The 25,777-nt window shown below is 50.6% G+C and overlaps 1 protein-coding gene across 1 annotated transcript; it reads right to left on the bottom strand.

Annotated features, from left to right (window-relative positions):
- Window positions 1-4,963: 4,963 nt before the first annotated feature.
- LOC116824671 (POU domain, class 5, transcription factor 3-like) lies at window positions 4,964-20,850 on the bottom strand. The gene is made up of 5 exons (XM_032780143.2): window positions 20,248-20,850; window positions 14,876-14,990; window positions 14,122-14,252; window positions 7,691-7,855; window positions 4,964-6,437 (listed from the first exon to the last, which is right to left on the bottom strand). The coding sequence occupies exons 1-5, from the start codon at window positions 20,848-20,850 to the stop codon at window positions 6,177-6,179; spliced, it is 1,275 nt and encodes a 424-aa protein (XP_032636034.1). The 3' UTR covers window positions 4,964-6,176.
- Between the last annotated feature and the right edge of the window lie 4,927 nt (window positions 20,851-25,777).

The following is a 25,777-nucleotide window of genomic DNA, read 5'->3' as shown; positions in this document are numbered from 1 at the left end:
TATATCTGCAAGTGTAGCCATGCCCTGAGTCCCATGGGGAGTAGTGCTTACCCCTGCTAGCAATCCCGTTGGAGTACTCAACAGGAATTGCTTCCAAAATGCGGCCCTCGCAGAGCCAAATGAACATTTACTAGTGAGTCGAGTTCAAAAGGAGTTTTCAAAGTCCATTTCAGAAACAGCTGCTGTGAATTCCCAAACTCCATTCAGGGCCGGATCCACGTACCCAGCCTCCAGCCTACAAACACCGTGCTTGGTTGGTTCCATTGATTTCCACGGCTCTGCTCATGAGTCTGGGTTCACAATCTAGCCCCTTGGGAATGGACTGTTGTCTTGCACAGTTCACAGACACCTCTCAGCAGGAGCCCACTTTGCTGATGACAAGTAGGGCTGAAAGGAAATCGGGGAGTGTCCGAAGTGCAAATCTGACAAAGAACAAAATGACACCTAGTTTAACTGCGGTTACCTTTCCACTGTGAGAATGACACACCCTACAACAACAGGAAAGCAATAAAATCGAAAACTAACCCCCCCCCCACGACCTTGCTCAGATTTTTAACCCCCAAAAGGGAGACATGTCAGGGACTCCATTGCTTTTATTATTATATATATATACACATTATGGGGCCAGAAGGGAGCACTGTGATCATCTAATCTGGCATCCTGTAAGATACAGGCCATGGGACTTCCCTGAAGTTGCTGCTTGAACTAGAGGCTAGGGTGTAGAACGACATCCACACTTGGTTTTAAAGTGTCCCATGGTGGGGAAGCCACCACAGCCCTTGTAGGTTGTTTCAATGGTTCATTACCCTTGCTGTTAAAAACATGCACCTCATTTCTAGCCCGTTTGTCTGCCTTCAATTTCCAGCCACTGAATCTTGTTAGACCTTTGTCTGCTAGGGGTAAGAAGCCTCTATGAAGAAATCTCTGTTCTGTGCGTAGGTACTTAGAGACAGACCGTCACCCCTTGAGCTTCTCTTTGTTAAGATCAAGAGACTGGGCTCAGTGAGCCTTTCACTGTAAGAACGAAGAGTCCTTGCGGCACCTTAGAGACTAACAAATGTATTTAGTATCTGTTAAGTCTCTAAGGTGCCACAAGGACTCCTTTCTGTTTTTGCTGACACAGGCTAACATGGCTGCCCCTCTGAAACCTTTCACTGCAAGGTATGTTTTCCAATCAATCATCCTCATGGCTCTTTGGACCCCCCAGCAGAACTGCAGTGCAAAGAGGTCACCGTGCCACAGAACCAGCAAGTCTGGGGCGGTGATGCAATGCCAGGCTGTCATAGCGGAAGCAGTATAGACACCCAATTTCAAGGCATTTCAGCTGATCCTGTGGCCTTTGTGGATGTGCTTAGCCTATCAACTGGTCTTCAAAGAAGGGGATTCCTTGTGTGAGACGAGGTCTTTATGCAGAAAGGGCCCAGATCCTCTGGTGATGGGTGGCAGGATAAAAGGCTCAGACAGACGAATGCTTTTTACAAAGCTCTAGGACTGCCTTACGACAGAAGTTCTGTTTGTCCCAAAACATGGTGTTCTTGCCGTACACCTGTGAACAGGTGACTCACTAGTTCACATGCCACCTTGAGGCTGGGTGCGTCATTGCAGCACCGTCCCCCTCAGCCACCTCCTTCCAACAGCCACTCAGGCTCTACTACAAGGTCTGGTCCACTCCGGGGTCTTCGGCAGCATTTCGGCAGCGGGGGGACCGCTCCGGGGTCTTTGGAGGCATTTCGGCAGTGGGGGGGTCCTTCAGAGCCACAGAAGACCCGGAGCAAACCCCCCGCCGCTGAAGTCCCGCGAAAGCCCTGGACTGCCCCGGGTATTCGAATCAGGCCCCGCAGTTAATAAAGCCGGCCCTGTCTCCAATTAACCAGCTACCAGCATGGGGATTACACTCACCCACCACCTATCTCTTACAAACCAGACCACAAGGGCATATTTCCACAACACATCCTGCTTGTGCTCCGAACTGGCTCCTTCAGTTTTTATTGGAAGTTTTCTCACGTTCATTTTCTTTTTTTGACTAACTTTGCTGTTAAACCACATGACAGTCATTTAGAAATATAGCTCCTGGAATACAATGTCCTGCACAAATGCCACCGCTGATTTCCTAGGGGAAAGCTGCTCCTTTGAAACCTAGCTTTGCACTGTTGAATTGCTGGGATCATTGCTCTTTGGGGCAGGGACTTTTAGTTTGCCTGTACAGCTCCCAGCACAATGGGGTCTGCGTCCACTATTGGAGCTGCTAGGTGCTACCACCAAGCACATACATTAACAGAATATTTTATGAGTGGGTACCCTCCTCTGGCAGAAGCTCCTGCTTCACATAGGAGTTTGCCTTGGAGTGTTTTCAGCCCACTTATCCCCCAAGCTAAAGCCTAGAGGACATTTGCCCATTGCATGGTCCTGTGCTGGATCGAAGGACCATGCTGCTTGCTAGTGGCTGACAGCCCTGGAGACTGAAGTCTTCTGGTATCCCCAGAGCAAGGCCAATCAGTGAAAGGCAAGCATCTGGTCTGTCCAGTCCATCATGCCCATTGTCAGATCAGGGCAGCAGGGGACTGAGACCAAGTCATTCACTTCCATCAAGGGGGAACAAGTCATTCACACCAGCATGGGTGCAACCCCACGCCTCTAACCCACTCCCCCACCAGCTCCCCTGCCTTCCTCGCAGAGCAGGGAGTTTCTGAGACTGTCTCCTACAGCAGCAGCTTATTTGGGAATGCTCTGGGAATGCATATTTCACACACGTATGGCGGTGGTGCCTAGAGCTCTCAGCCAGTCCAGAGCCTCACTGGGCAAGGTGCTGTGCAGACAGAGTTAGAGACAGTGTCTGCCCCAAAGAGACTCATGTGACTGCTGCAGGGGCTGCACAAGGACACAACAGTGATTTTGTGTAGGTCCTACAGCAAGTGGCTTGCAATAATCTCATGCTACAGGGAGCAGGGGCAGGAACAGAACCCAGGTGTCCCAGGAACTTCATTTTCTATCCAGCGTTTTAATACAAGGTGAGAAGAGGAAGATGTCAAAGTGAGTGAGGGGATCAAACAGGCATCATCCCCAATGTTCTTCCGTGGGGTGAGTCCCCCACTCTCCCCTGAGGGGACATCCTAGTAGCCTAGTGAGGGGGTGGGGAGATGGACACTACTTTGAAATGTTGAGACCCAAGCACTGCACCCTCAGGTGACAGGCATGGGGTGGGTATGTCCCACACTGAGGTCTCAATGGAAGTGGTTTGGAATCCAGGTTGATAAATAAGTCACCACTCACAAGGGCCAGGTGAGATTCACCCGAGAGTTCTCAAGCAACTCAAATATGAAATTGCAGAACTACTAACTGTGGTCTGTAAGCTATCACTTAAATCAGCCTCTAGGCCAGATGGCTGAAGGACATTTAATATGCCAATTTTTCAAAAGGGTTCCGGAGGTGATCCTGGCAATTATGGGGATTTCATGGGTCAGTAACTGGTTAAAAGACAGGAAACAAAGGGTAGGAAGAAATCATCAGTTTTCACAGTGGAAATAAGTAAATAGCAGGATCCCCCAAGGATCTGCATGGGACCAGCGCTGTTCAACACATTCAGAAATGATCTGGAAAAAGGGGTAAACAGTGAGGTGTCATAGTTTGCAGAGGATACAAAATTACTCAAGACAAGTCCAAACAGACTACAAAGAATTACAAAAGGATCTCACAATACTGGGTGACTGGGCAACAAAATGGCATATGAATTTCACTGTTAATAAATGCAAAGTAATGCACATTGGAAAATATAATCCCACCTGTACATACAAAATTATGGGATCTAAATTGGCTGTTACCACTTGAGAGAGAGATCTTGGGAGTCTTTGTGGATAGTTCTCTGAAAACATCCACTCAATGTGCAGCAGCCGTCAAAAAGCAAACAGTGTTGGGAATTACTAGGAAAGTGCTAGATAAGTCGACAGTAAATATCATATTGCCTCTATCTAAATCCATGGTACAATCACACCTTGAATACTGTGAGGAGTTCTGGTTGCCCCATCACAAAAAAGATACGTTAGAAATGGAAAAGAGAAGGGCAACAACGATTGAGCACCATATGGAGCAGCTTCCCGATGAAGAGAGATTAATAAAACTGGGACTATTCAGCTCGGAAAAGAGACGACTAAGGGAGGATATGATAGAGGCCTATAAAATTCATGGTGTGGAGAAAGTGAACAAGGAAGTCACATAACACAAGTACCAGGGGTCATCAGGTTTAAAACAAGCAAAAGGAAGTATTTCTTCACACAATGCACAGTCAACCTGTGGACCTCATTGCCGAGGGATGTTGTGAAGACCAAGACTATAACAGGGTTCAAAAAAACAACTAGATAAGTTGGAGGATAGGTCCATCAATGGCTATTAGCCAAGAAAGTCAGAGATGCAACCCCATGCTCCCAGTGTCCCGAAGGTTTTGACTGCCAGATGTTGGGACTGGATGGTGGGATGGATCATTTGATAATTGCCCTTTTCTATTCATTCCCTGTGAAGCACCTGGAATTGGCCAGTGTCGGAAGCCAGGATACTGGGCTAGATGGACTGTTGGTCTGCCCCAGTATGACCATTCTTATGTTCTTGACTGCTTATATTTATTGCCAGCTAAGAGGCAATGAAGCCCAAGCTGCCCGGCCAGGCATGGGCACCCCAAGGGAGAGCTAAGCGGAGGAGCCCACCAGAATATTTGAACCCTGTCCAGCCCAGAGAACATACATGGTCATAGCCAGAACATCGGTGCCATCGTCTGAGCAGGGAGCTCCATTCTGCCATCTGAGGCGAGTGGAGATTGGTTGAGGGTGGAGCTTACAGAGTCCCACCCTCTTTCTCGTGCCCATTCGACCTCAGCACACATTCACGCTGCACTCCGAGAGCGCTCTATGGAAAGGAGGATCTGTACGGCTCTACAAAAGGTGCAGGGCTGGGTACAAAATAAGAGGCTCTCGAAAATGGTTTGTTTTTATTACAATGTGGAATGTTTTCTCGCTGAGCCACTCTTACCAGGCTGCAGTTCTACTGGGGGGGCTCCGATGTGCACGGTAGGTCACTCTGCTGACGTGTGGGTGGAATCACAGCCTTACAGAGCCAGGCCCAGGAGAAGCACTTCTATCTCTTTCCACCCATGACACCGCTTCTCCGAGCAGTATGCACGGAGTCAACAATAAAAGCTGCCAGGCAGAGAGTCAAAGCCCTGAAGTGCAGAGTTGAGACCTTCGGGGCCAGAGGAGGCTACTCTCACCAGCAGTTTGGAAACACGGGGGGCCCTGAGCTGTTACAGGCCTGAGAAGGTCTCCAGCAGGGTAACCCATCCACCAGGGCTTCTCAAGGGTAACTGAAGAGCCTCCCGTGCCCTATGGAAGCTTGTCAAGGCTGGGGCTCCTGAAGGGGCAGGGTTGGTAGGAGACAAGGCAGCTGAAGCATTTGCGCTCTAGAGGCAGGCAGGGAAGGCACATAAAGTACACATGCATCTGGCATTGTTCAGTGAAACATATTCTCCTTGGAAAATGCCAACTGATTGAGACAGAGCTGGGACCGTTAAAGGTGTGTCTATGGGCCCAGGGAGCAAGGCTGAGCCACAGGCTGGCATTTGCCAAGGAGATGCAAGGGCCCAACTCTCACTGGCACACAATGGGCACTAACTCTCTTCAGCTCCTTGGAAACTCCCAGATTTACAGCTGCCTGGGACTAAGAGGCCATGGGAGTGATGGCCCCCAGGGCTCGCACAGCCCGGTTGCATACAACAGAGACAGAGACAGGATCATTTAAAAACTAGAAATGGCTAAAAAGGGTTTCTTTTTTTTTCCTTCTCCAAACTAACAATAGATAAAACATCGTTTGCAAATGAGTGACGAGGCCCTGCCCCCAGGGGGGAGGGGCAGGATAGGTAGATCAACTCGAGGATGGGGGAGCAGGCTCCTCGCAGCAGGAGTGATTCAGATCAGTGGGAAGGATGGTGACTCACTGCCTGGTTTGCTGCCCCTCCCCCTCACATCAAAAAGCAAATAAACAAAAATACAGTGAACACCTCCACCCACCCCCACCCCGAGTCAGGCATCTGGGGAGCAGCTGCAGGATCTCTGGGCCGCTTTTCTCTCTGAGGAACCAGCCAAGCAGCACCGCCAAGGAGCCACCTCCATCCAGCTCCCAGGGAGCCCCCAGATTCAGTTGCCACTGTTCCCCATGGAGACCACCGGCTGCAAAGCTTGAGGGAAGATCTCGCCCTTGTGGAAAGCCGGCATGTAGATGGGAGGGGGTGAGGCCAGGGGGGCGGGGGCATAGGCTTGGGAGCTCACTGCGGCGGGCAGGGCTGGGTGTGCCAGGGCCAGGTTCATGTCGTACATGGCTCCCTCGTTCTCATCGCCGAAGGGCAGCAGCAGCCGCTTGCCCTTTTGACGCCGGTTGCAGAACCAGACTCGCACAACCTAGGCGGAGATGGGAGAAGGCACAGATGGGGGGATGGATCAGCTCAGCTGGTTAAAACCTCTCCTTTGAGGGCGGAACCCCCCTCAGCTCCACCTCTAGCAAGGAACGAAGCTCCCAAATTGCCTGGCTGCTTTAAGCTCCTTTTCCAGTGGGATGTTTTCTGCCTCTTTCCACCCCCACAAGGCCCTACATATCCTCCCAGATCAGCAGTACCAGCTGGGGGCACTTTGGTCAGCCAGGCGGAGGGACGGACCTCTGCAGAGCCCATGGCACCCAGAGGGTCCCTACCATGAATGAGGCAACAGGGCAACGTTCCTTCACCAGGTGCACCCACTAACTGAGGCAGTCTGGGGTCTAATCCCACCTACTGGGACCCCCCTGATTTGGCAGCAATCTGGCTACCAAAGGAGCCCACATGCACTCTCGTTGCATCCATGAATCAGACCAGCATGGGGAGGGGAGTGGCGTGGGGGGGCAGTTGGTGCTAACACGCTCCTACTACTGTATTGCTTTGTGCTAGATCACACAGCGCTCTGAGTGGGAGTGTGGCCACCCTTGCACTAGACGTTCACCTCCAGAGCAAAGGTCTGGATTAGATCTGGACAGTAAAGTGGGAGTGGGGACACTGGAAAATTTAGGTGAAAAATAAAAACAAAGAAAAGTCTAAAATTTTCCATTGAAAATTTAGATTTTTTGGCAGAAATTCTAATACCAGAAAATGTCAGCTGCCTACCTAATGGGAATTGCAGCTGGGGTGCCAGATGCCCCCCATTCTCCTCTTTAGGCTGGGCTCCCTGATTGGACTACATCACCCACTGTGCACCCCAGCATTCACTCTTGAAGCGGGAGGTGGTGCCTCATGGGCCTCCCTAACCATGGTGCATCATGGGAGATGTAGTCTGGCTGGGAAACCCGGGTCAGAGAGAACAGGGACATGAGGCAACTGAACTACAGCTCCCATGAGGCACCACGGTAGTATTTCCAAAATGAAATTGCTGGATTGGGGGGGGGGGGGGGAGGAAGCAAAAAAAATCAACACCACCTGTAGAAAACAGACTAGTTTTGTGAATAATTTGGTTTAGTCATAAACCCAATTTTCTGCTTAAAAAATAGTTTTAATGAAAAAATTTCCATCAGCCCTAAATTGGCCTTTAGAAGTGCCCCACAAGGGAAAGCATTAGAGTCATTCCTAAGGACCCGACTTCGTAACGTGTCATTCTCCCCACCGCTGGGGAGCGCCCACTAAACCTACGTCTTTGTCCAGGTTGAGATCCTCGGCAATCTGCGAGATCTGCTGGGGGCTCGGCTTCACGCACTTGCGAAAGAAGCTCTCTAGCGTGCCCTTGACGTTGTTCTCGATGCTGGTCCTGCGCTTTCTCTTCCGGGCCTGGGCCAGCACTTGCTCTGCATTGCACAGCTGGAAAGCAAGAGAAAGACACAAACCCGCAAAAACCATGGCACTTGGTTACAGGTCGTCCCTGGGGAGCCACAGTGTTCCCAGGTCCTTGGGGCACACATACCTGGCTGGGAGAGAGTAGGGCCAGGGCTGAGAGATGCCAATCCAACGTGCTGCAAATCAGTGAAAACCACCCCTACCAAGCTACTAGAGGCAGGGCTGATTGGAGGGAAAATGCCAGCTGATCTGTGAGTCCTCCCCAAACATTCACTGGGCTGAATGCTGCGTTTGTTTAATGGCTGGACAGGGCAATGTTTAGAGTCGTAGAAAAAGCAAAGTAAAGGGGGACACCGATTTGGCATAACATTTTTCTTCATTCATTTTGATTTCTTGTGGTTTTCACTACAGTCCACACAACTGCATCTTTCCACCTGTTTTACAAAATTTAAGGGAACATGAAGTCTCATCATGGACAGCTGGGAACAGAAACCAGGTCCTTAAAGATACGTCTACACTGCCAAAAACAAAACAAAAAAACACGGCAGCAAGTCTCAGAGCCTGGGTCTACTGACTCAGGATCACTCTTCAATGCTAATAAATAGCAGTGTGGATGTCCCAGCTCAGGTTCTAAAACCTGCGGAGGAGGCTCTGTGTAAAACCAGCTCTGAGACTTGCTGTTGCTGGGTTATTTTTGCTGTGTAGATGTACCTTAATACAACAGATCCAAGACTCAGCCACCCTGCCTTGCGGAAAGAATGTACCAGATCTATGCGGTTGACTAGCTGCTCTCCAATCACTGCTTTATCAACTCTCCTAAAGCCATGAATAGAACCCAGGAAGCTCACCACCCTTTTCTCGTACTCTAACCACAAAACTGCAGGACTAAACTTCAGGATTCCCGATTTCCACTGATGCCTAGCAAATACTGGTGCAACCTACTGGCAGAGTGGGTGTCACATCCCCGTGAGTGGCTGCTGCATTTGATGGCTAACAGATGCTTCTTTAATTCAAATGGTAGAAATCTGTGTTGGGGAACTGGAAGAGCTTGGCTTCAAATGCTGCTGCTGGGCCATATGGTTGCACGTGATGACATTTCCGTTTCTCCACTTTTCTTTTTGACCAAACTAGTTTAGTTCATTCGCACAGTGAGAAAACATCCTCAGAAACCAACTCGATAGCAAAAGCCCATCATAATCCATCAATTCTGGTGCAACGAAAACCAAGGTGCTGCCCATTTCACCCCTCTGCCCCCCATTTTGGTTGCTCCCATCACACACCGTCATGGCCACAAGGAGGGAGTTCCCTGGTAAGAGGCAAGGCCTTTGGGGGATTTAGCAATGATGGATGGGGAAAATAGATACAGGCACATCTCAGTTAAAAACAAAACAAAAAAGAAAAAAATCAACTTGATGGGACACAATCATGTTAAAGTAAATTTTTAAAAAATCCCCTGAATCTCCTGTTATCCTAGATTAGTGACACGCAAATCTCTCTTAGCCGAGTTTGGGGCCCAATCCTGCAAGACCGCCACACCTGGAACACTTCTTTGCCTCAGCAGGGCTCACAGGATCAGGCCCTTTACTCCATTCATGCTGCTTGTTTACGGGATTAGAACATTCCTTCCTGCCTATACAAAGACTAGAGTATCGCCAACACTGGTGATTTGATCCTGCGCCCCAGCGGGGTTTAAGTCCCAGCATCTCGAGTTTTCATGAATACACTTGAATCTCAGCTCTCCCTTCCCCTCCAACGCTCCTTTTCAGGAAGTTTCGAGCCCTCCTAGCTGAAGACAAAAAATAAGGGAGGAAGCCCCCTAAAGGCTCAAAAGCCAGAAAGTGAATAAAAAGGACTCTAAAGGTGTTATTTTAAAAGTCTTGTAAATTTTAAGATAGTCCCATGATTTCCGAGTGCCTACCATTTGCACTAATGAAGACAGTCCCCACCCCAAATTGCTTACAGAGTTTATTTTTGGGTATTTTATGCAGCTCAGATAATTAATCAGTTTCACACACTCTGAGGGTTGCAAACATTTTCAGGGAATGTGTACATTCAAAAAAAAAAAACTAAATTGTATACTGTAGTGTATGTGAATAGATTCTAAAAAGTTAATGACTAGTAGATGTCTTAGTAAAAAAGGTCAATCGAGTGTCAGAGTGTAATGATTACTTCTAATGTCTTCCTCTGAAAACTCATAACTAGAGCCGGTCAACGTTTTCAACCAAAAGTGTTTTTCGGTACTAATGAATAAATAAATGGAGGGGAGTCATCAAAACCATTTTTTCCTTCTTTCTGGGGGGAGCGGAAGGAGGGGGGTTTGCAAAAAAATAGTTGAAAACATTTTCCATGTGATGAGAAATTGCAAAATGAAATGAGATGTTTTATTTCATTTCAAATTGAACTTTTGATTTTAGTTTTCAAACAAAGTTCCCATTTCAGACCAGGAGTTTTCCTATGTTCTTTCTTTGCTATTGAATGCAATAGGATGGATGGTGTTCCCCACTTTTTCCTCTCTTCCTTTTTCCTACTTTGCAACTTTTCCAAAGACAGAGACATTTTCAAAAGTTAGAGTGGAAAAAGGAACAGAAAAAAACAAACAAACAAACAAAACAAACAAACAAAACACAGGAGAAAGTGAAGGAAAACCTGTAATATCAATTCTATCAAGTCCTGCAGCAAAAAAGTGGAGAGCCAGCCCCTCAGAATCTGACATTTTGAAAATTTGGCAGGTTTTCAGAAACAAACATTTCAGTTTGAATTGAAAATTGTATTTAGTTTCAGAAATTAATTTTTCATTCTATCTTTACAGGGGGCGGAAATGCGGTTTTCAACCAGGTCCATTTATATAACCACCTACAACATATAGTATTCATATCTGTAGCGTGCTTAAATCACTTATTAGCCCTTTATAAAGTGTGTATAAATGTACACCAGTTGATTGGGTTTGTATCTATTTTTAAAAGTATAAAACCTTAATGTTAATAGAACTATTTTAATGAAATCCTTTTAAATATTTTCCCACAGTGTTTGGGGGGTTGAACTCCCTTTGACTCACAAACTGCTGCCCCAATCATATTAGCATATGTAGTAACAGCCGCAAAAGTGTGCTGGGAGTTCTCAGCAACTGGATTTCACCCAAGATCTTCCAATAGTCTGACCCATCCTGCCAACCTCACTGTGTCCCTGGCAACTGCAGAGTGTGGGAGAGGCTCCAGGGGCAGGGACCTTCTGCCAGGTACCCACCTCCTTCAGTAAAGAACTTTTGCAGTCAGTGAAACGTGTGCGTGAAAAAACCCGTTTGCCTGCAAGAAGGTTTCCCTGTATTTATACCCCATGTCAGCTGAGCAGTTACATCGGAGCCCCACAAATAGCTGTCAGTACAAACTCTTCCTAGGCAACAAGCTGAAGAGTGCGACTGCTCAACAAAGAGTTGTTTTCCCCAGATATGCACTATACTCTCGGATTCAGCCCCAGGCCCTCATGCCATGGGAATCCAACCAGTCTCATTTCACTGACTATGGCTATAACATTTAAGAACATGGGAGCCTCTCTCCTGATCCACCCACGACAGCAGAAAACTACCACAATTGCCTTGTTGGAGGCTATTGTGATGTCTGGCTGCTCCAGGATCAAAGCCCGTTGAAGAAACTGTTGCAAATTATATTTGTTGGGAATCTTACTATATTTTCCCATCAAACAATGATCATAAATTCTTCCCACTCTTCTACCATCACGTGGTTGGACACTCTCCATCACATGATAGTTTGGTCAATCGGCTAATTGTTTATTTACAAGTACATCTGCCCCACTATTGGAGTGGCCCAATGCAAGATACTGCTACTCCGGTAATGCAAATGGCAAAGGTCTCTCTGAAGCCAGGCCAACAAGCAGGGCCTGGGAGCACGGGCAGGTTGTGGTTGGGACAGTGATGGAGAGATTCCAGCTGCAAGGGTTATTAGCTGTCGCTAGACACTGGAAGTTCCCACTTATCCTGCTCCCTTCCCAAAAGGAACCTTCCCTGCTAAAATCATAGAATCTCATAGTTGGAAGGGACCTCAGGAGATCATCCAGTCCAACCCTCTGCTCAAAGCAGGGCAAAATCCCAGACTCTTTTTTTAACCCCAGTTCCCTAAATGGCCCCCTCAGGGATTGAACTCACAACCCTGGGTTTAGCAGGCCAGTGCTCAAACCACTGAGTTATCCCTCCCCTGAAACAGATACAGCACATCAGTTGTCCTTTCCCCAATCAGGGGTCTTAGGCAGGGGCCTGTTTCTTCTCCACAGGTTTCACTCTACAGGCACTCACCAGCAAGTCACACACTGCTTCAGAAAATCCCTGCAGCTGTCTCCCTATCTAGGCCACTTGCTGGCTTAATAATAATTGGAGATACACCTATCTCCTAGAACTGGAAGGGACCTTGGAAGGTCCTCGAGTCCAGCCCCCTGCCTTCACTAGCAGGACCAAATACTGATCTTTGCCCCAGATCCTTAAGTGGCCCCCTCAAGGACTGAACTCACAACCCTGGGTTTAGCAGGCCAATGCTCAAAACACTGAGCTTCCCTTCCCTAATAAAAGAAGTCATCTTAAGGCCTCCTTACACTGGTGCAGACGCAGATCGTTGGGCAACAGGCCAGCTCACTGGTCTGTTGATAGCCAATGGCTAGGGCTGCAGGTTTGTCACGGAAGTAAAAGTGCCACTGATACCATGATTTTTCCATGGCTTTCTTTGCATCTGAGATTTCATAGGCTGAGGGGACCACCCAGGCCAGGGGCCAGCCATTTTTACCACCACAGCTCAGGGCAGATGATCTGGCGGTGCCATGGCCAAGAAGGGGGCAAGGCTGGGTGTCACGGGGAGAGGGCCACATCCACAGGCCAGAGCAAGGAGCCAGGCCAGCCCCACTGGATGGGAGCTGCCATTGTGAGATCAGTGCTGGGTGGGCTTGCTCTGCAACACCCCCCTCCTCTTCACCAGGCCTCCCACCCCCAGGGGCAGGACCTAACCTCTCCCGCCATGTCACACCCTCCCACTTCAAGTGGCTTTACAACCACTGCCTCCTGAAGCCGTGACTAACTAAATTTACCAGGACTGCTCACTGATTGGATAAAAAAAAAAAAAAATGCTGTGACAAATCTGCAGCCCTACCAATACCCTAACACTAGGCCCTTCCACACTGGATGGGGTGAAGAAGAGATAAAGTGGAATTTGAGGAGCCATTCTCCAGGCACATCAGAGCAAGACATCTGCAAGAGAATCCACAGAATCCATGGGTCTGTTGGAATAACCAGGAAGTAAAGGAAGCAATTAAGAGAAGACAGTTGCAGAGAAGTTACAATTTCTTTGCCTCAGAGGATGTCAAGGAGATCCCGACCCTGAGCTGCTGTCTCAGGTCAAGGACCAAGGTGTTGAAAGAGGAGCTGCTGGAACAAACTGATAGAGAGCAAAATATCAGGATGCCTCGGCGACATCACCCAAGAAATTTGACGCAAGAACAAAGTGACTGAGCTGTAAAAAAACTCTGCAATCTCTCCTTGCAATCAGCTGCTATCCTGGCAGCTGCCCAGAATCTCACACAGCCTTGCCCCTGGTACCCACTCCTACACCAGGGCTTGCAACAGAGTCCAGGGTCTCCAACAATGCCTGTGTCAGAGGAATCATCTCCCAGCTAAAACCAGTGCGTTTAGAATCCCTTTACACAGCCCTGACCTTGTACCTGCAGGAGAGGAGCTGGTCAGAGGTGAGAATCTCATCCTTGGACATTGTTTTAGAAAGGCAGCTAGCAAGAGGAGACGTGACGGGGGGAAGCAGAATAACGAAAGGAAAAGAGAAGGTAGATCAAGCATTTCTATCCACCCTCCCTCATAACACACGAACAAGGGGAGAGTCAATGCAACTGAAAGACAGCACATTTAAAATCAGTAAGACGAAATACTGTTCCCTCCCTCCCCACACACACACACAGAGCATAACTAACCTGATCGAACTCACTGCCCCAAGGTATCAGCAAAGCCAAGGGCTGAGCAGGATTCTCGAGAGGCCTCGGATGTTCTCATTCTCCACAGTCACAGCAGAAAGGACAAAACACGTTCAGAAGGGATACAAGCCCTCCTGACATGGATCAAGCTCTGACTGATGGGGGTCAGGAAGGAACTTGCCCAGTGACTAGGTTACTTCAATAGCTGCCCATTAAGGAGTCACGTGCACCTTGCTCAGAAGCAGCTAGTCCTGGCCATTGGGCTGAGCCAAGCCCTGGTCTGAGCCGATCTGGCCCGCCCCATCCCCACTTACCTCTTGCAGGCTGTCGCTGTTCTCTACCTCGTTGAGCCAGCGCTGCAGCAGCGGCTTCAGCTTGCACATGTTCTTGAAGCTCAGCTGGAGGGCTTCGAAGCGGCAGATTGTCGTCTGGCTAAACATCTTCCCTGGGAGGGAGAGAGCAGCACTGTTCGCTGCAGGCCTGGGGCTGCCAGACTCCTTATCCTATACCCCCAGTGCACCAGCCAGAGAGGAAAGAAACCTCCCATGACATTCACAACTCTGGGGGCTGCATCCACGCATGGGAGACACCCTCCCCCCAACATTGCACACCCCATGGTTGTCTGCTCCCTTCACCTGCTATCTGGGGGGAGGAAGAGCGTCTTCTGTCTCTTCTCATAAGTGAGGGCTCATGGGGCACTGGGCGTGCTTGAGTCCCCCCCCACACACACACACAGCTGGATCTAGGAGTCCACTCTACCCCACAGAATTTTGCTTTCTCCCCAGGATCCCCATCTCTTGTTGTGAGCCCCTCCCTCAAGGCAGCAGCAGGGGCAGCATCATGTTGGGGCGCCCCCTGGAAACCCCATGGTGTTCACACAGGCTCCCTGCAACGAGCCTCAAAAACCCTTCCAACTGCTTCGAACATCCAACTGGGAAAAAAGCTACACACCACCAGTGGGGATCCAGGGGCTGGCCCTCCCCCCACCCCATCTCTCACCTTCTGCACCAAGAGACACCCCCAGAGGCACCAGATGGCCGGGGGGGGGGGGGGAAGTGTAATACTCACCATACAGAGTCCCCAGAGCCATCCCCACGTCAGCCTGGGTGAACCCCAGGGTGATGCGCTTGTGCTTGAGGTCTTTGGCAAACTGCTCCAGCTCCTCCGAGGTGGGAGTGGTGTCCTGGTAAAAGAAACAAAAAATGTTTCTGAGAGGGAATAAAGGAGCTCGTGGGGGGCTTGCAAGGAGAGAGGTGGATTCACTCAGGTGCTTCAGGGATGGACGCAAATCCAGGCCCCAGAGAGATGGATCCCAGGTCTACCGCTGCAATCAGGCTCCACCATGGCTTTCACGGCAGGAGAGAGGAGTGTGAACAGGCTCGGTGATCATTTGCAGGGACAAGCCAGCATCCTGCAGCGGGAGGATGGCAAACAATCCCAGAAGGAATCACTTTCACCTGACACTGAACCAAGAGCTCTGCTGGGATCCCAGAAACGGGCTTTTCCCTCAAGCTGCTTTCTGGCTTGTCTGCCTACACTGTCCCTCAGACACCCCTGGCCCGGCTGCCCGCTGCAGCAGGAAACAGCTCAGCCCCAACCTCCCACCCACCAGGGTGATGTCTGGCTGGTGAGACTCAGGGCTGGAACAGTAGGGGGGAAGGGGGGGGCGCAGGGCGGGGTGATACAGGTCAGCGCTGAGAGGTATTAGCTGAGCTGGTAAGGGAAGCTTGCAAAGGTCAGTAACTTTTTAAAATGAAAGCACTACGGCTGGCGTGTTGATGCCCTGCAATATCCCTCCCTCACATCCCCCCAGCCAGGATACATTTCTGGGTCAATTTATGGCAGGGATGAGAAATTCTACTCAAGCCCAGAGATGGCCCTAGTCACCACAGTACTTGAGTGCTCGCTGCACAAGAGCATGACCTGCCCTGCAGGGAGGCAGGACAGGACCATTGCCTTTTTCCAAAGGGTCAGCGGAGAGTCTTGCCCTGCCCAAGAGAGGGTGGGTAAAAATCATGATAAAAAACCAACACAAAATGTTTGGTTTTTTTAATTTAAATCAGATTTCTCATGTACAGCTGTTGCCTCTCTCATACTGTCTTGCTAGTTCTTTACTCCCTTCTTAATTTAGGGTCTTAAACGGCTCAAGTGGTTGGTTTGTTCTTGTTTAATGAGTTTCCTAATTGTTAGTAGAATTGCAAATTTTACATGGAGTTTTTCTTTTCTACTATGAAGTTTCAGCCTTGAAACTCTCAGCCAGGCTGTAAAAAGAGAATCCAGGGCCTCACTCAGCCTCCTGGTGAGACCACCACAAACTCCCCCACACAACTGCAAATAGCAGCCAGCACTGCCTACCGGGACACTGCACCTCCACACAACTGCAAATAGCAGCCAGCACTGCCTGCCAGCACACTGCACTTCCACAACTCAAGAAAGCCACTACGCTTTGACCAGGCTACCCTCCCCCTCAGGTTTGCAGCGTGGAGTCAATAGGACTCATGCTCCTATGTCACTCCCATGCTGTTGAAAATCCCACCTTTCGGATTTTGTGGGCCTAAACATTTTGGCCTCTCTGTATAAAGTAAGTTCACAGTAACATTTCTAATGAACTGGGAAGATGAACTCACTTGGCATCGCTGACACTAACTGGCCAGGTCAGATCCCCATCTCCTGTAGGCAAGCGTCCACTGAGTGATGCCCATGTATATCGGCCACATACGTTTCGTTCCCTTCCCTTCCCTTCCCTTCCGTGACAGTTGGGAAGTACCTGGCTGGTGGGTCTTCTCTTCCCCAAGGAAGCCAGCAGCGAGAACACACTGATCTGTGCTTCAAGTCTGAGGGTATGGCTACACTCGAAACTTCAAAGCGCTGCTGCGGAAGCGCTGCGCTTTGAAGTTTCGAGTGTAGTCTCAGCGCCAGCACTGGGAGAGACTCCACATCCTCATGGGGTTTAGCTTGCAGCACTGCAGAGCCACGCTCCCAGCACTGCGGCACTGTTTACACTGATGCTTTACAGCGCTGTATCTTGCAGCGCTCACGGATGTGTTTTTCTACACCCCTGAGTGAGAAAGTTGCAGCGCTGTAAAGCGCCAGTGTAGCCATGGCCTAAGACCTGCTCCTGCAGAGGGGCTCCAAGCAGCAGGTGCCAGCATGTGTTATGTTTGAGACCATCTCACCAGCTAAGGGACAGTGGCCAGCTGGTCTGGATTCAGCGACTGTCAGCTGTCAACTTCCTCTCAATGCGAACAAGAAGGCTTAGATCATCAGTGGTTTTCCGGTTCCTAGTTCTAGGGGTATTCAGGAGCCTGAATAGCTTTGAAGATCTGGGCCCAACTGCCCAACAAAGCAAAAAAGGATCAAACCTCCTTTTAAAAACAAAACACAAGGGCACAACTCATCTAGGCCACTAGGAGTTCACACTGGAAGAGAAATGGGCTGCAACCAACCCAGCACCCAGAGTTTTCTGCACCCTGCCTCATCATTGCCACCTGTGCAGAGGGGTATAAAAAGCTAAGCAAGCTGAAGGATGGCTTGTTACTCCCCCCAGCTGTAAGTCTCAACACAAACTCCAGGGCAGGAGAAGAGGAAACTTGGAGCACCCTAGGTTTGTGCAGAAAGCTGCCATCCACACACACATACACATTTCTGCTCACAGGTTTTCAGAGCCGCCCTTCTCCCTGCCTGGTACTGTTGTGGGACAGTTTATGAAACAGGTTTAATTATTTCATAGCCTTTCTGAGCAGTGGGTGGTTTTGGCAAACAGTCACTCCCGCCAACTGATGGCCCAGTGAGGTGCTGACACTATTAGCAGTTAACAAAAAACCAAACCAAACCCAGGGCTGTGCCCTTTAAAATTTGTGTCCATCATAAAGAGTCCAGAAAAGTTTTTCCTTGAGTTTATTACATACTTCCTTGTTTTTCCTCTTAGAAATGTCAGGAGTGTCAATTCTGATTTTCCTGGCTGTTCTGGAGGATCTGCCAAGGCATGGCAGGGCTTCTCCACACACACCAGTTTGCTCCAGTTTCCACTCAAAGCAGGTTTATTGACTGATTTAGTTAAAGTGGTGCAAACAGCAGCATAGACACGTTTAAGTCTATTCACATGCTTAATTCTGGCTTAAACTAATTTAGCTTAATCTACCTGTGAGTTAGGAATTTGACCAATTTTTAAATTATTATAATCTGGAGGGAGCTGGCCTGCACAATCTAAATATCTGGATTTTTAAAATTCCATTTAAAATAAATGATAATAATCGTCAAGCTGATGAAAAAATTTAAAGCAGGCAGCATCAGCATCCGAGGGGCTGCATGCACAGAAGAGCTGAGTGCACAGACATAACAGAAGCATATGTTGTCCCCAGAGAAAACTGAGCTATCACACTGAGGATCATACAGAGACAAATATTTTTGTTCTGCAACATCCAGCAGAGGGAGACCAAGGTAAAGCCGTTGCTCGTGCTGGTGCCGGTGCCAGTGCCTGGTGGACATGAGGGACAAACATGGCAGTAAGAACCGGAGATCCCCCTGAAAGCATGGGAAGAAAGTGTGTGGTGCTGGTCTCTGGATCCCAAAGAGCCCAGCACTAGGGCAGCTGGGCCGCTCAGCTTAGTCACACTAAGAGAAACCTCTCCAAACTGGGGATGCCCCTGCTGGAAATGTGCACAATGCAGTAAACCGTGGTGGAGAGCAAAACTCATTCCCCACCGCCAATGGGACATAATTGGGGTCCCAGCTGCTGCACAGCTCCACTGTGCTCCACTGTTGCATAAGCAGAAACTCAACCTCCTTCCTGAACCTGGGCAGGATGGAGAGTGACAAAGGTGGGTAGCGAACTCACTCATATGCTTCACAGCCTTGGCATCCTTCCACCATGTGAGCCCATCACCGTAATATGCTGCACCTTGCCATGAACAGCAGCAGCTCTGAAGAACATCCAGCTAGCCCAGCATGCAATGACCCAACTGTTAAGCATCATAGGCCACTTTTAACCACCTGCTGTGGTCACGCTGGTGGTGCCCCAGAGAAGACACAAAGTCATCAAAGCCCTCAGCAGGCTGAGCTGAGGGGAGAGGGAAGGTTGGGTCTCTGGTGGAGAGTGGAAGGAAGAGGGCAGGCGGTCAGAACCACGAGGCTAGCTAGGTTAAAGGGGTTAGACTCAAGCCCTGCTGGGCACATGTCTGGGTGGGCCTGGTAGGCCTGCTCTCCTTGGTGCCCACTGCTGTAACCTCTTCCCTGCAGACATCCCAGGATGAGTTATGCAGGAGATCAGACCAGGTTATCCTAATGGTCCCCTGGGGGGAGAGGGTGGGGGCACTGACAACCAGGAGCTCCTGGAGAAGCGGAGATGGGAAAATAAGAATAAAAAATGGAAAGGAAAATACAGAGAAAAGCCAAGAGAGACTGGTGATGTGCAGCAATGGATGGAGCTTCAGTACCGCTGGGCTAGGTAGAGGTATGGAAGCTCCAGCATGATTTGAGAATGTAGCTAAACCCTCATTTACACTACAAAGTCGTAACAGTGTTGTGACTTAACCCCCTTGCAATGCAAAGAGCTTTCATCCCATGGGATCTGCCCTCCTTCCTTTTTCTGTGTTGTCCCTGGGCCTGGGCCTCTCAGCTGGTCTTTAAATCCCCCAGTCAAACAATTCTGTACACCTGCTGGCTCACACCATCCCTCCCTCCATACTAACTCCCAGCTCTTACAGAGCACTTCTCATCAGATCTCAAAACGCTTCCCACAGGAGCTTGGCTCTTGCTCCCCATTTTATAGGTGGGGACACCTGAATGATGATTATTGGGAGTGAGACATAAAGAGAAGTTTAAATCTCTACCCTGGCATTACAGAGCAACGGTCACTTCATTCTGGGGGAAAGTCAAACTGCAGCTGAGTCTGCATAAAATAATATGCAGCATGAGAAAACACCCGGGGGCTTTTTAAAAGCAGATCTATATGTCTACACACAACACACAACGTCGGATCTTTAACAGGTGCAACTCAGTGGGGCTCTGATTTACACAACAGGCAGGGATCTGGCCCACTGTATTTCAAAGGCACCTGGTTTGTGGGCCCCACCTCCGGGGAACACAAGCCCTCAGCCACACCCTGTCTGGCCCTTTGGAGGAACCTGCCCTGCCCTTCCCAGCCACCCCGCTAGGAAGCTGCTCTCCGAGGAGGCTGCGGCAGGGGAGATGTGCAGCTGCAGAGCAGCCGGGCTGTCAGGGACTGTGCCGGACAAGGTCACCCCCAAAAGCATCAGAGGAAGATGTGGGCGCTCCCCTCCCCCTTAGCATGAGCCGGAGAATTGGGGATCCCTTGAGGAAATGCAAACGGAAAGCGGGGCGGGGAGCGATCCCGGGCCAGCCCCCGGCTCGGGGAGCGGGGGAGCCCCGAGGGGCGCTCCCCGCGCGGGGCGGAGCAGAGACGGGGCTGCGGTCCTTACCTCGTCCCCGCTCTCGCTGGAGTGGCCTCCCTCGCTCGCCGCCCCGCTGGAGCTGCCGCTGCTGCCCAGGCTGGAGAGGCCGCTGGGGGGCTGGTGCGGGTCGCTGGGGTAGATGTGACGGGCCCCGGGGCACAGCCCGGCCCCGGGGAAGGTCTGGCCGGGCAGGGGCCCGCGGGCCGCCGCCGCGCTGTGCCCAGCCAGGGCGGGCCAGAAAGGGCTGTTCCAGGGCTGGGCGTAGTAGGCGCCCGCGGGCAGAAGGGCGCATTTGGCTTCCGGGGACCCTTCTCTGCGCCCCCTCTCCTGGCCGGGCTCTTCCTTCGGGGCCTGCCCGCTCTCCAGGAGCTGGGGGGCCTGGGCCCCCCCGGCCATGCCCGGCTGAGGGCCGGGCTCCGGGCCCTGGAAAGGGCACCAGGTCTTGCCCTGGCCGGGCTCCCCCGCCGGCAGCTCGGGGGGCTCGTACTCCGCTTTCACCGCCGGGAAGGGGAAGAAGGGCGGCGGGGGGGCGATGCTGTAGCTGCCTTTGCCGAACGGGCCGCTCGCCTCCTGCAGGCCCGCGGGCCCCAGGGTGAAGGCGGGGGCGGGCAGCCCCTCCTGGCTGAACATGCTGGGCCCGGCTGCTCGGCGCTGCACGGATCTGGGAGCCCTAGGGCGCCATGGGGGGCAGGAGTCCGCCCCCGCGCGGCATGTTGGCAGGCTCAGGGTAGGGGCCGGGCAGCGGCGAGGCCGAGCGGGCCACGGCAAAGCCCCTCCATGCTGCAGGGACCCGACTGAGCTCCTAGGCAGGCCAAGGGGAGACCTGCCCCCGCCCCGCCACCGGCCTGGGCTGCTGTGAATTGCCCCTGCTCAGCTATTGGCCCCTTTAAGACAATTGACACCAATGGGTTGTAAATGAACTTGATTCTTTTGTGTGAGGTGGGGGCGGGGAAGAGCATTTTGCAACCACCTTGATTAGAAATAGCTTCAGACTCCCTGTATCCCCTCGCCCCCCTTGCCCTCTCCACCTCTAACTTCCCCATGGTTTGTGAGGGCATCAATCCAGAAGGGAAATGAAAACGACCAACTGCATAATTTATTGGTGGTGGGAAATATTCTGCTCGGATCCTGTTTTAAAAGGCCGGAGCCCTCTGGGGAATGTTCTCTCCTAGATATTCAGAGCAATGAACCATTTGTGTGGCTTGGACTCCAGTTGAGGAAACTACAGATTGCATCTGCAAACCCCTTTGGCTAGTCAGTTAGCCCCAGAAGTTGGGGCCAGGCTGCTGACCCCTTGCCCTGCCATGCACTGATTTTGCAATGAGTGGTATGTAGCAAAGGGTCGACTGGGAGCCGTGAATCACCCTCTCTCCAAGCACAGGGCCAAGGGCACATCTGATGAAAATGAAAGGCAGCACATTTACAACTGACAGTCAAACATTGTATTGTGCAGCATATAGTTCGCCTGTGGAACTCAATGCCACAAGCTTTCAGCCAGGCTTAGAATCTAGTAGGATTTACAAAATAAAAGCGCCCCAGGGCTTTTACATGGAGGATGAGAACAACCCCAGTCACATTCACTGGGACTAAAAATATAGATGAGGAAATTGAAAGCTGCCTTCTTCAGGGCACACAGCAACCAACCGCTAACTGACCAGGGTTAGGAAGAACCTAAGGGCCAGTTATTTCATTACTGACCACCAGGGAGTCTTTGGACCTTCTTCTGAAGCAGCTGGGGCTGGCCACTCTCCGTTGGGTTACTGGGCTAGACAGGCTATAAACTGCCAAGGAGAGCAGCCCCCTTTGTTCCCATGTGAAAAATGGAATCAGCAATCTGTCTGACGGGGCTTCCTCTCCCCTGGCTGCAGAGTGAGCTGAGATCAAGCACAGGGTGGTGGAGTGCTGAGGCAGGCTTTGCAGATGGCCTATCTACCCCAGCCTGCTCTCCCAGAGAATCCAGGATTAAATGATTAGATAAGGATGGGTGCACCCTACACGTTTAATGGCCTCCAGCACTTCCTAGCAGCTCCATTGCTTTCCTGATTAATAAGTTTCCAAGCTACGGCTGCAAAATATCAGAGCCCCTTGCAGAGAGCTCTGGTGTCTCCCAGTTGTTTTCTTGGGTTGTATTTACAGGTACGGGATCCTCATCTTCACTTGGTGAAGGGCCTGGTCTCCTTTTCTTTTACTGGTCTCTGGCCTCTGAACTGAGCTGATCCCAAGCATTGCTAGCACTCACACTCATGCTGCACAACGGGACCAGTCACTGGGTTCTCTGTTTGTGATTGCCACTTGACAATGGTGCTTTTGGGCCGGGTTCGTTACACTTCCCCAAACCCCTCCCATCTGCTCCCACAGGAACTTTTCAACATATTGATTGCAATGGCTAGGATTATCCTTTCAGTAACGAGCATGGCTCGGTGCGTACCTCCCATCACCACCAGACAGGCCCTGCAGCAGGACGGGAGATACCAGTCTCTGGGCATAATGAAGGCTGGGCAATTCCAGCAGCATCCTGTTTGCCTGGGCCCAATCTGCTACCAGTGACTTCACCTAGTGATTAACGTGGCTGGTTGATAACTGCTGTTCCCAGTCTCTCACTCAGAGATATGCCAAAGAGATAAGGCTGCAAAGCTCCTTTCCTTTGTGTTTGGGACAGAGCCGAGCAGGCTCTGCAGGGAGGGGAAGCTGTCACTGATTTATACAACAATTGCTTGGGATTATTGCTGGGGGGCTGCAAACTGCCTGTAGTTGCTGTAAAGAAATGCTGAGTACCCTTAGTGCAGCTGAGATCAATGGGCTCTGCAAGGCGCTCAGCACCTCAGGAAGAAAATGCCCTAAATCTGCCCCTGACTTGCAAAAACATCAAACACGGGCTGGGATCCTGGCCCTCCTGACATCTGCCAGCTGACTTCAGTGGGGCTAGGGGATTTCATCCTGTGTTCAGACTGTGAGCTCCTTGGGACATTGGGCTGCCTTTTGGTTTATAATCTGTATAATGCCTAGTGCCATAAGCCCCAGTCGGGTTGGTACCATGGCACTATAAAGGCTGCACTGCATACAAAAAAACAGACATTACAAGAACATTAAAGTTGCAAAGTCAGGCACTGGCGCGCTAAGAAATGCTAGAATTAAATGCCGTATCACTTGAGTGCAGCCCCTTTGTGCATCGTGATAGTAACTCATTACATGAGCACATGCTACTTTTCCGCAGGACTCTTGAAATGAACACACTGCAGGGATCTAGTGAGGTGCACAGAGGTTGGGAATGGGGGGTTCTTTTCTTTCTGGGCTCCCTGGCTTAAGCTGCATCCAGCCATTTATATTTAAAGGCCTGTACACTGAGCCCCCCGGAATGCAGTTGCTGGCTTTGGACTGCACTGTTTAGGCTCCTGGAAAATGTCTGAAGCAGGAATGGGCCTGAAAGAAAATCCCAGCACCCCCTAACTCCAGCCCCCCAGGAACATGCTGCAACATCCACGCAGCATGGCTGAAGCCACAGGCTGAGCTAAATCCCTGGCCCTGCACTCAGGAAGCTGATCTATGAGGAAGTGACACTGCAGGATTCCAACTGCAAGTGATTCTCCTCTGCTCCTCCCAGCCTCCAGCTGGGGACGGGACATTTTTAGAAGATCCTTCAGCTCCACAATCGCCCTCTTGCCTTTGATTTATTGTTCTGTGGCCTGGCCCCCCTCCTCCTCCTTCCCCCAACCTGCTCTTTCACTCCATCCCCCCAGGAAGCACATCAACCCATCCTGCCTGGAAGCAGCTCAAGCACATTCCCACTCCCCTTTCATATACAGCACCCGGCTGACTTTGAACCGGTTCTTTGGAGAAGAGTTGCCCACTGTGGAGAGCAATGTTTTCCCTGGAGGGACGGAGTGGGTCAGTGGGGTTCCTCTCTCCATTTCAATGCAGTGATTCTCTTGGGGCATGAAAGGTGTTTCTCTCATTGTCACAGGAGTCATTGTGTGGCTGGAGCAGCTTGGTGCAGCTCACTGGAGCTGAGCAACTGGGCCCTCGTGGAGAATATGCTGCAAGTTCCAGTTTAGCCAAGACATTTATTGTGGCTTATAGAAGCACTTCCCCACAGGCAATGCACCCGCCAGGCACTGGGCTCCTGCGGGCAGGCTGCAGCAGATGGAATTCTGCATTTGGCTGTTAAAAGGTGGATTTATAGGGGGTAGATTAATACCAGGCCCAGTTCTGAGGTCCTTAAGCAAGCCTAAGACCCACTGACACCAGTGGGAGTTTTTCTAGGATAAGCACAGCAGAAATTAGTTTGCAACGATACCCACACAGCCTAGAAATGTTAACCCACTTTGGTAAAATACCTTCACCCAGCCAACTGCATCTTAAAGCCCTTGCACTTAGGCAGTAGGCCAAGATTTTTGGTGTCCACCTTGTGATGAAGGGCAGCTGGAGGAGTACACAAGAGGGGCCAACCAAAGCAATACTTCCATCAAGCCCAACTCAGACAGGGACAATGTACATCAGCACAGGAATGTGCGAGACTTAGCAACACAGAATGCAAAAAGCAGCACAAGAGAAGGATGGTGGAGCCTTGCTCATGCCCTAAGCAATGGATGGCTGCCAGGGATAGATTCCAATTCAGCTCTTGCGACCCCCTTGCAGAGGCCTGGTTTCAGAGGGTGTGTGCTTGGCCCTTTCTGGAATTCAGGCCTCCTTAAAGTGTATTGAGTTGGGCACTTGACCCAGGTGCCCAGAATCATGAGTCGCTTTTGAAACTCTTGGCGGCAAGCCGTGTTCAGGGGGGCTGGGGGGGGGGGGGGGGGGGGGGAGATTGATGTTCACAGTGGCTGGACCAGTGAGAACCACAACAAAGCCCAGGCTCCTCTAGTCCAATCCATTTTAAAATCTTGGAGCAAAAGCTGCTGAAAGCCAGTCTGATCTAAACAGAGTTATAAATGGGTCCAGCTGCAGAAGCCTTGTCTACATTAAAGCTCTCACTGGTTCTGCCCTTGGAGCAAGTGGACTGATTGGAATTGTTTGGTAAATTTCACAAGTGTAGACAAGACCTAACAAAGAACTATAGTCTTTAGATCATTGTGACAGTGCGTAGACCCTTTAAGGACAAGCCCTTGGCTTGCTACCTGGTCATTGTTTTTGTCCAGGACCAATGCATTCTGGGACTTGTAGTTCTCAGATGGAGCGTGGCAACAAAGCTGAGAGCAAGCTGTGAAGTAGGAGGGCACAGGCTATAAGTGGCTCTGTGGATGAGGGGAAAGCAGTAGACGTGTTATTCCTTGACTTTAGCCAAGCTTTTGATATGGTCTCCCACAGTATTCTTGCCAGCAGGTTAAAGAAGTATGGACTGGGTGAATGGCCTATAAGGTGGATAGAAAGCTGGCTAGATCGTCGGGCTCAACGGGTAGTGATCAATGGATCCATGTCTAGTTGGCAGCCGTTATCAAGCAGAGTACCCCAAGGGTCAGTCCTGGGGCCTGTTTTGTTCTATATCTTCATTAATGATCTGGAGGATGGCATAAACTGCACTCTCAGCAAGTTTGCAGATGACACTAAACTGGGAGGAGTA

This window comes from Chelonoidis abingdonii, chromosome 24 (genome assembly GCF_003597395.2).
Source record: "Chelonoidis abingdonii isolate Lonesome George chromosome 24, CheloAbing_2.0, whole genome shotgun sequence".
Taxonomy (NCBI): domain Eukaryota; kingdom Metazoa; phylum Chordata; order Testudines; family Testudinidae; genus Chelonoidis; species Chelonoidis abingdonii.
Note: the sequence above shows the minus strand (reverse complement) of the source record. Positions and strands in the feature narration are given on the sequence as shown.

What these genes read in the sequence shown, in the direction of transcription:
- LOC116824671 (XM_032780143.2), bottom strand. Translation starts at nt 20,850, where the DNA reads ATGTTCAGCCAGGAGGGGCTGCCCGCCCCCGCCTTCACCCTGGGGCCC. An exon ending in CCAGCGAGAGCGGGGACGAG is followed by an intron (nt 14,991 to 20,247) that starts GTAAGGACCGCA and finishes TTCTTTTACCAG; the next exon opens with GACACCACTCCCACCTCGGA. An exon ending in GGCTCTGGGGACTCTGTATG is followed by an intron (nt 14,253 to 14,875) that starts GTGAGTATTACA and finishes TCTCCCTCCCAG; the next exon opens with GGAAGATGTTTAGCCAGACG.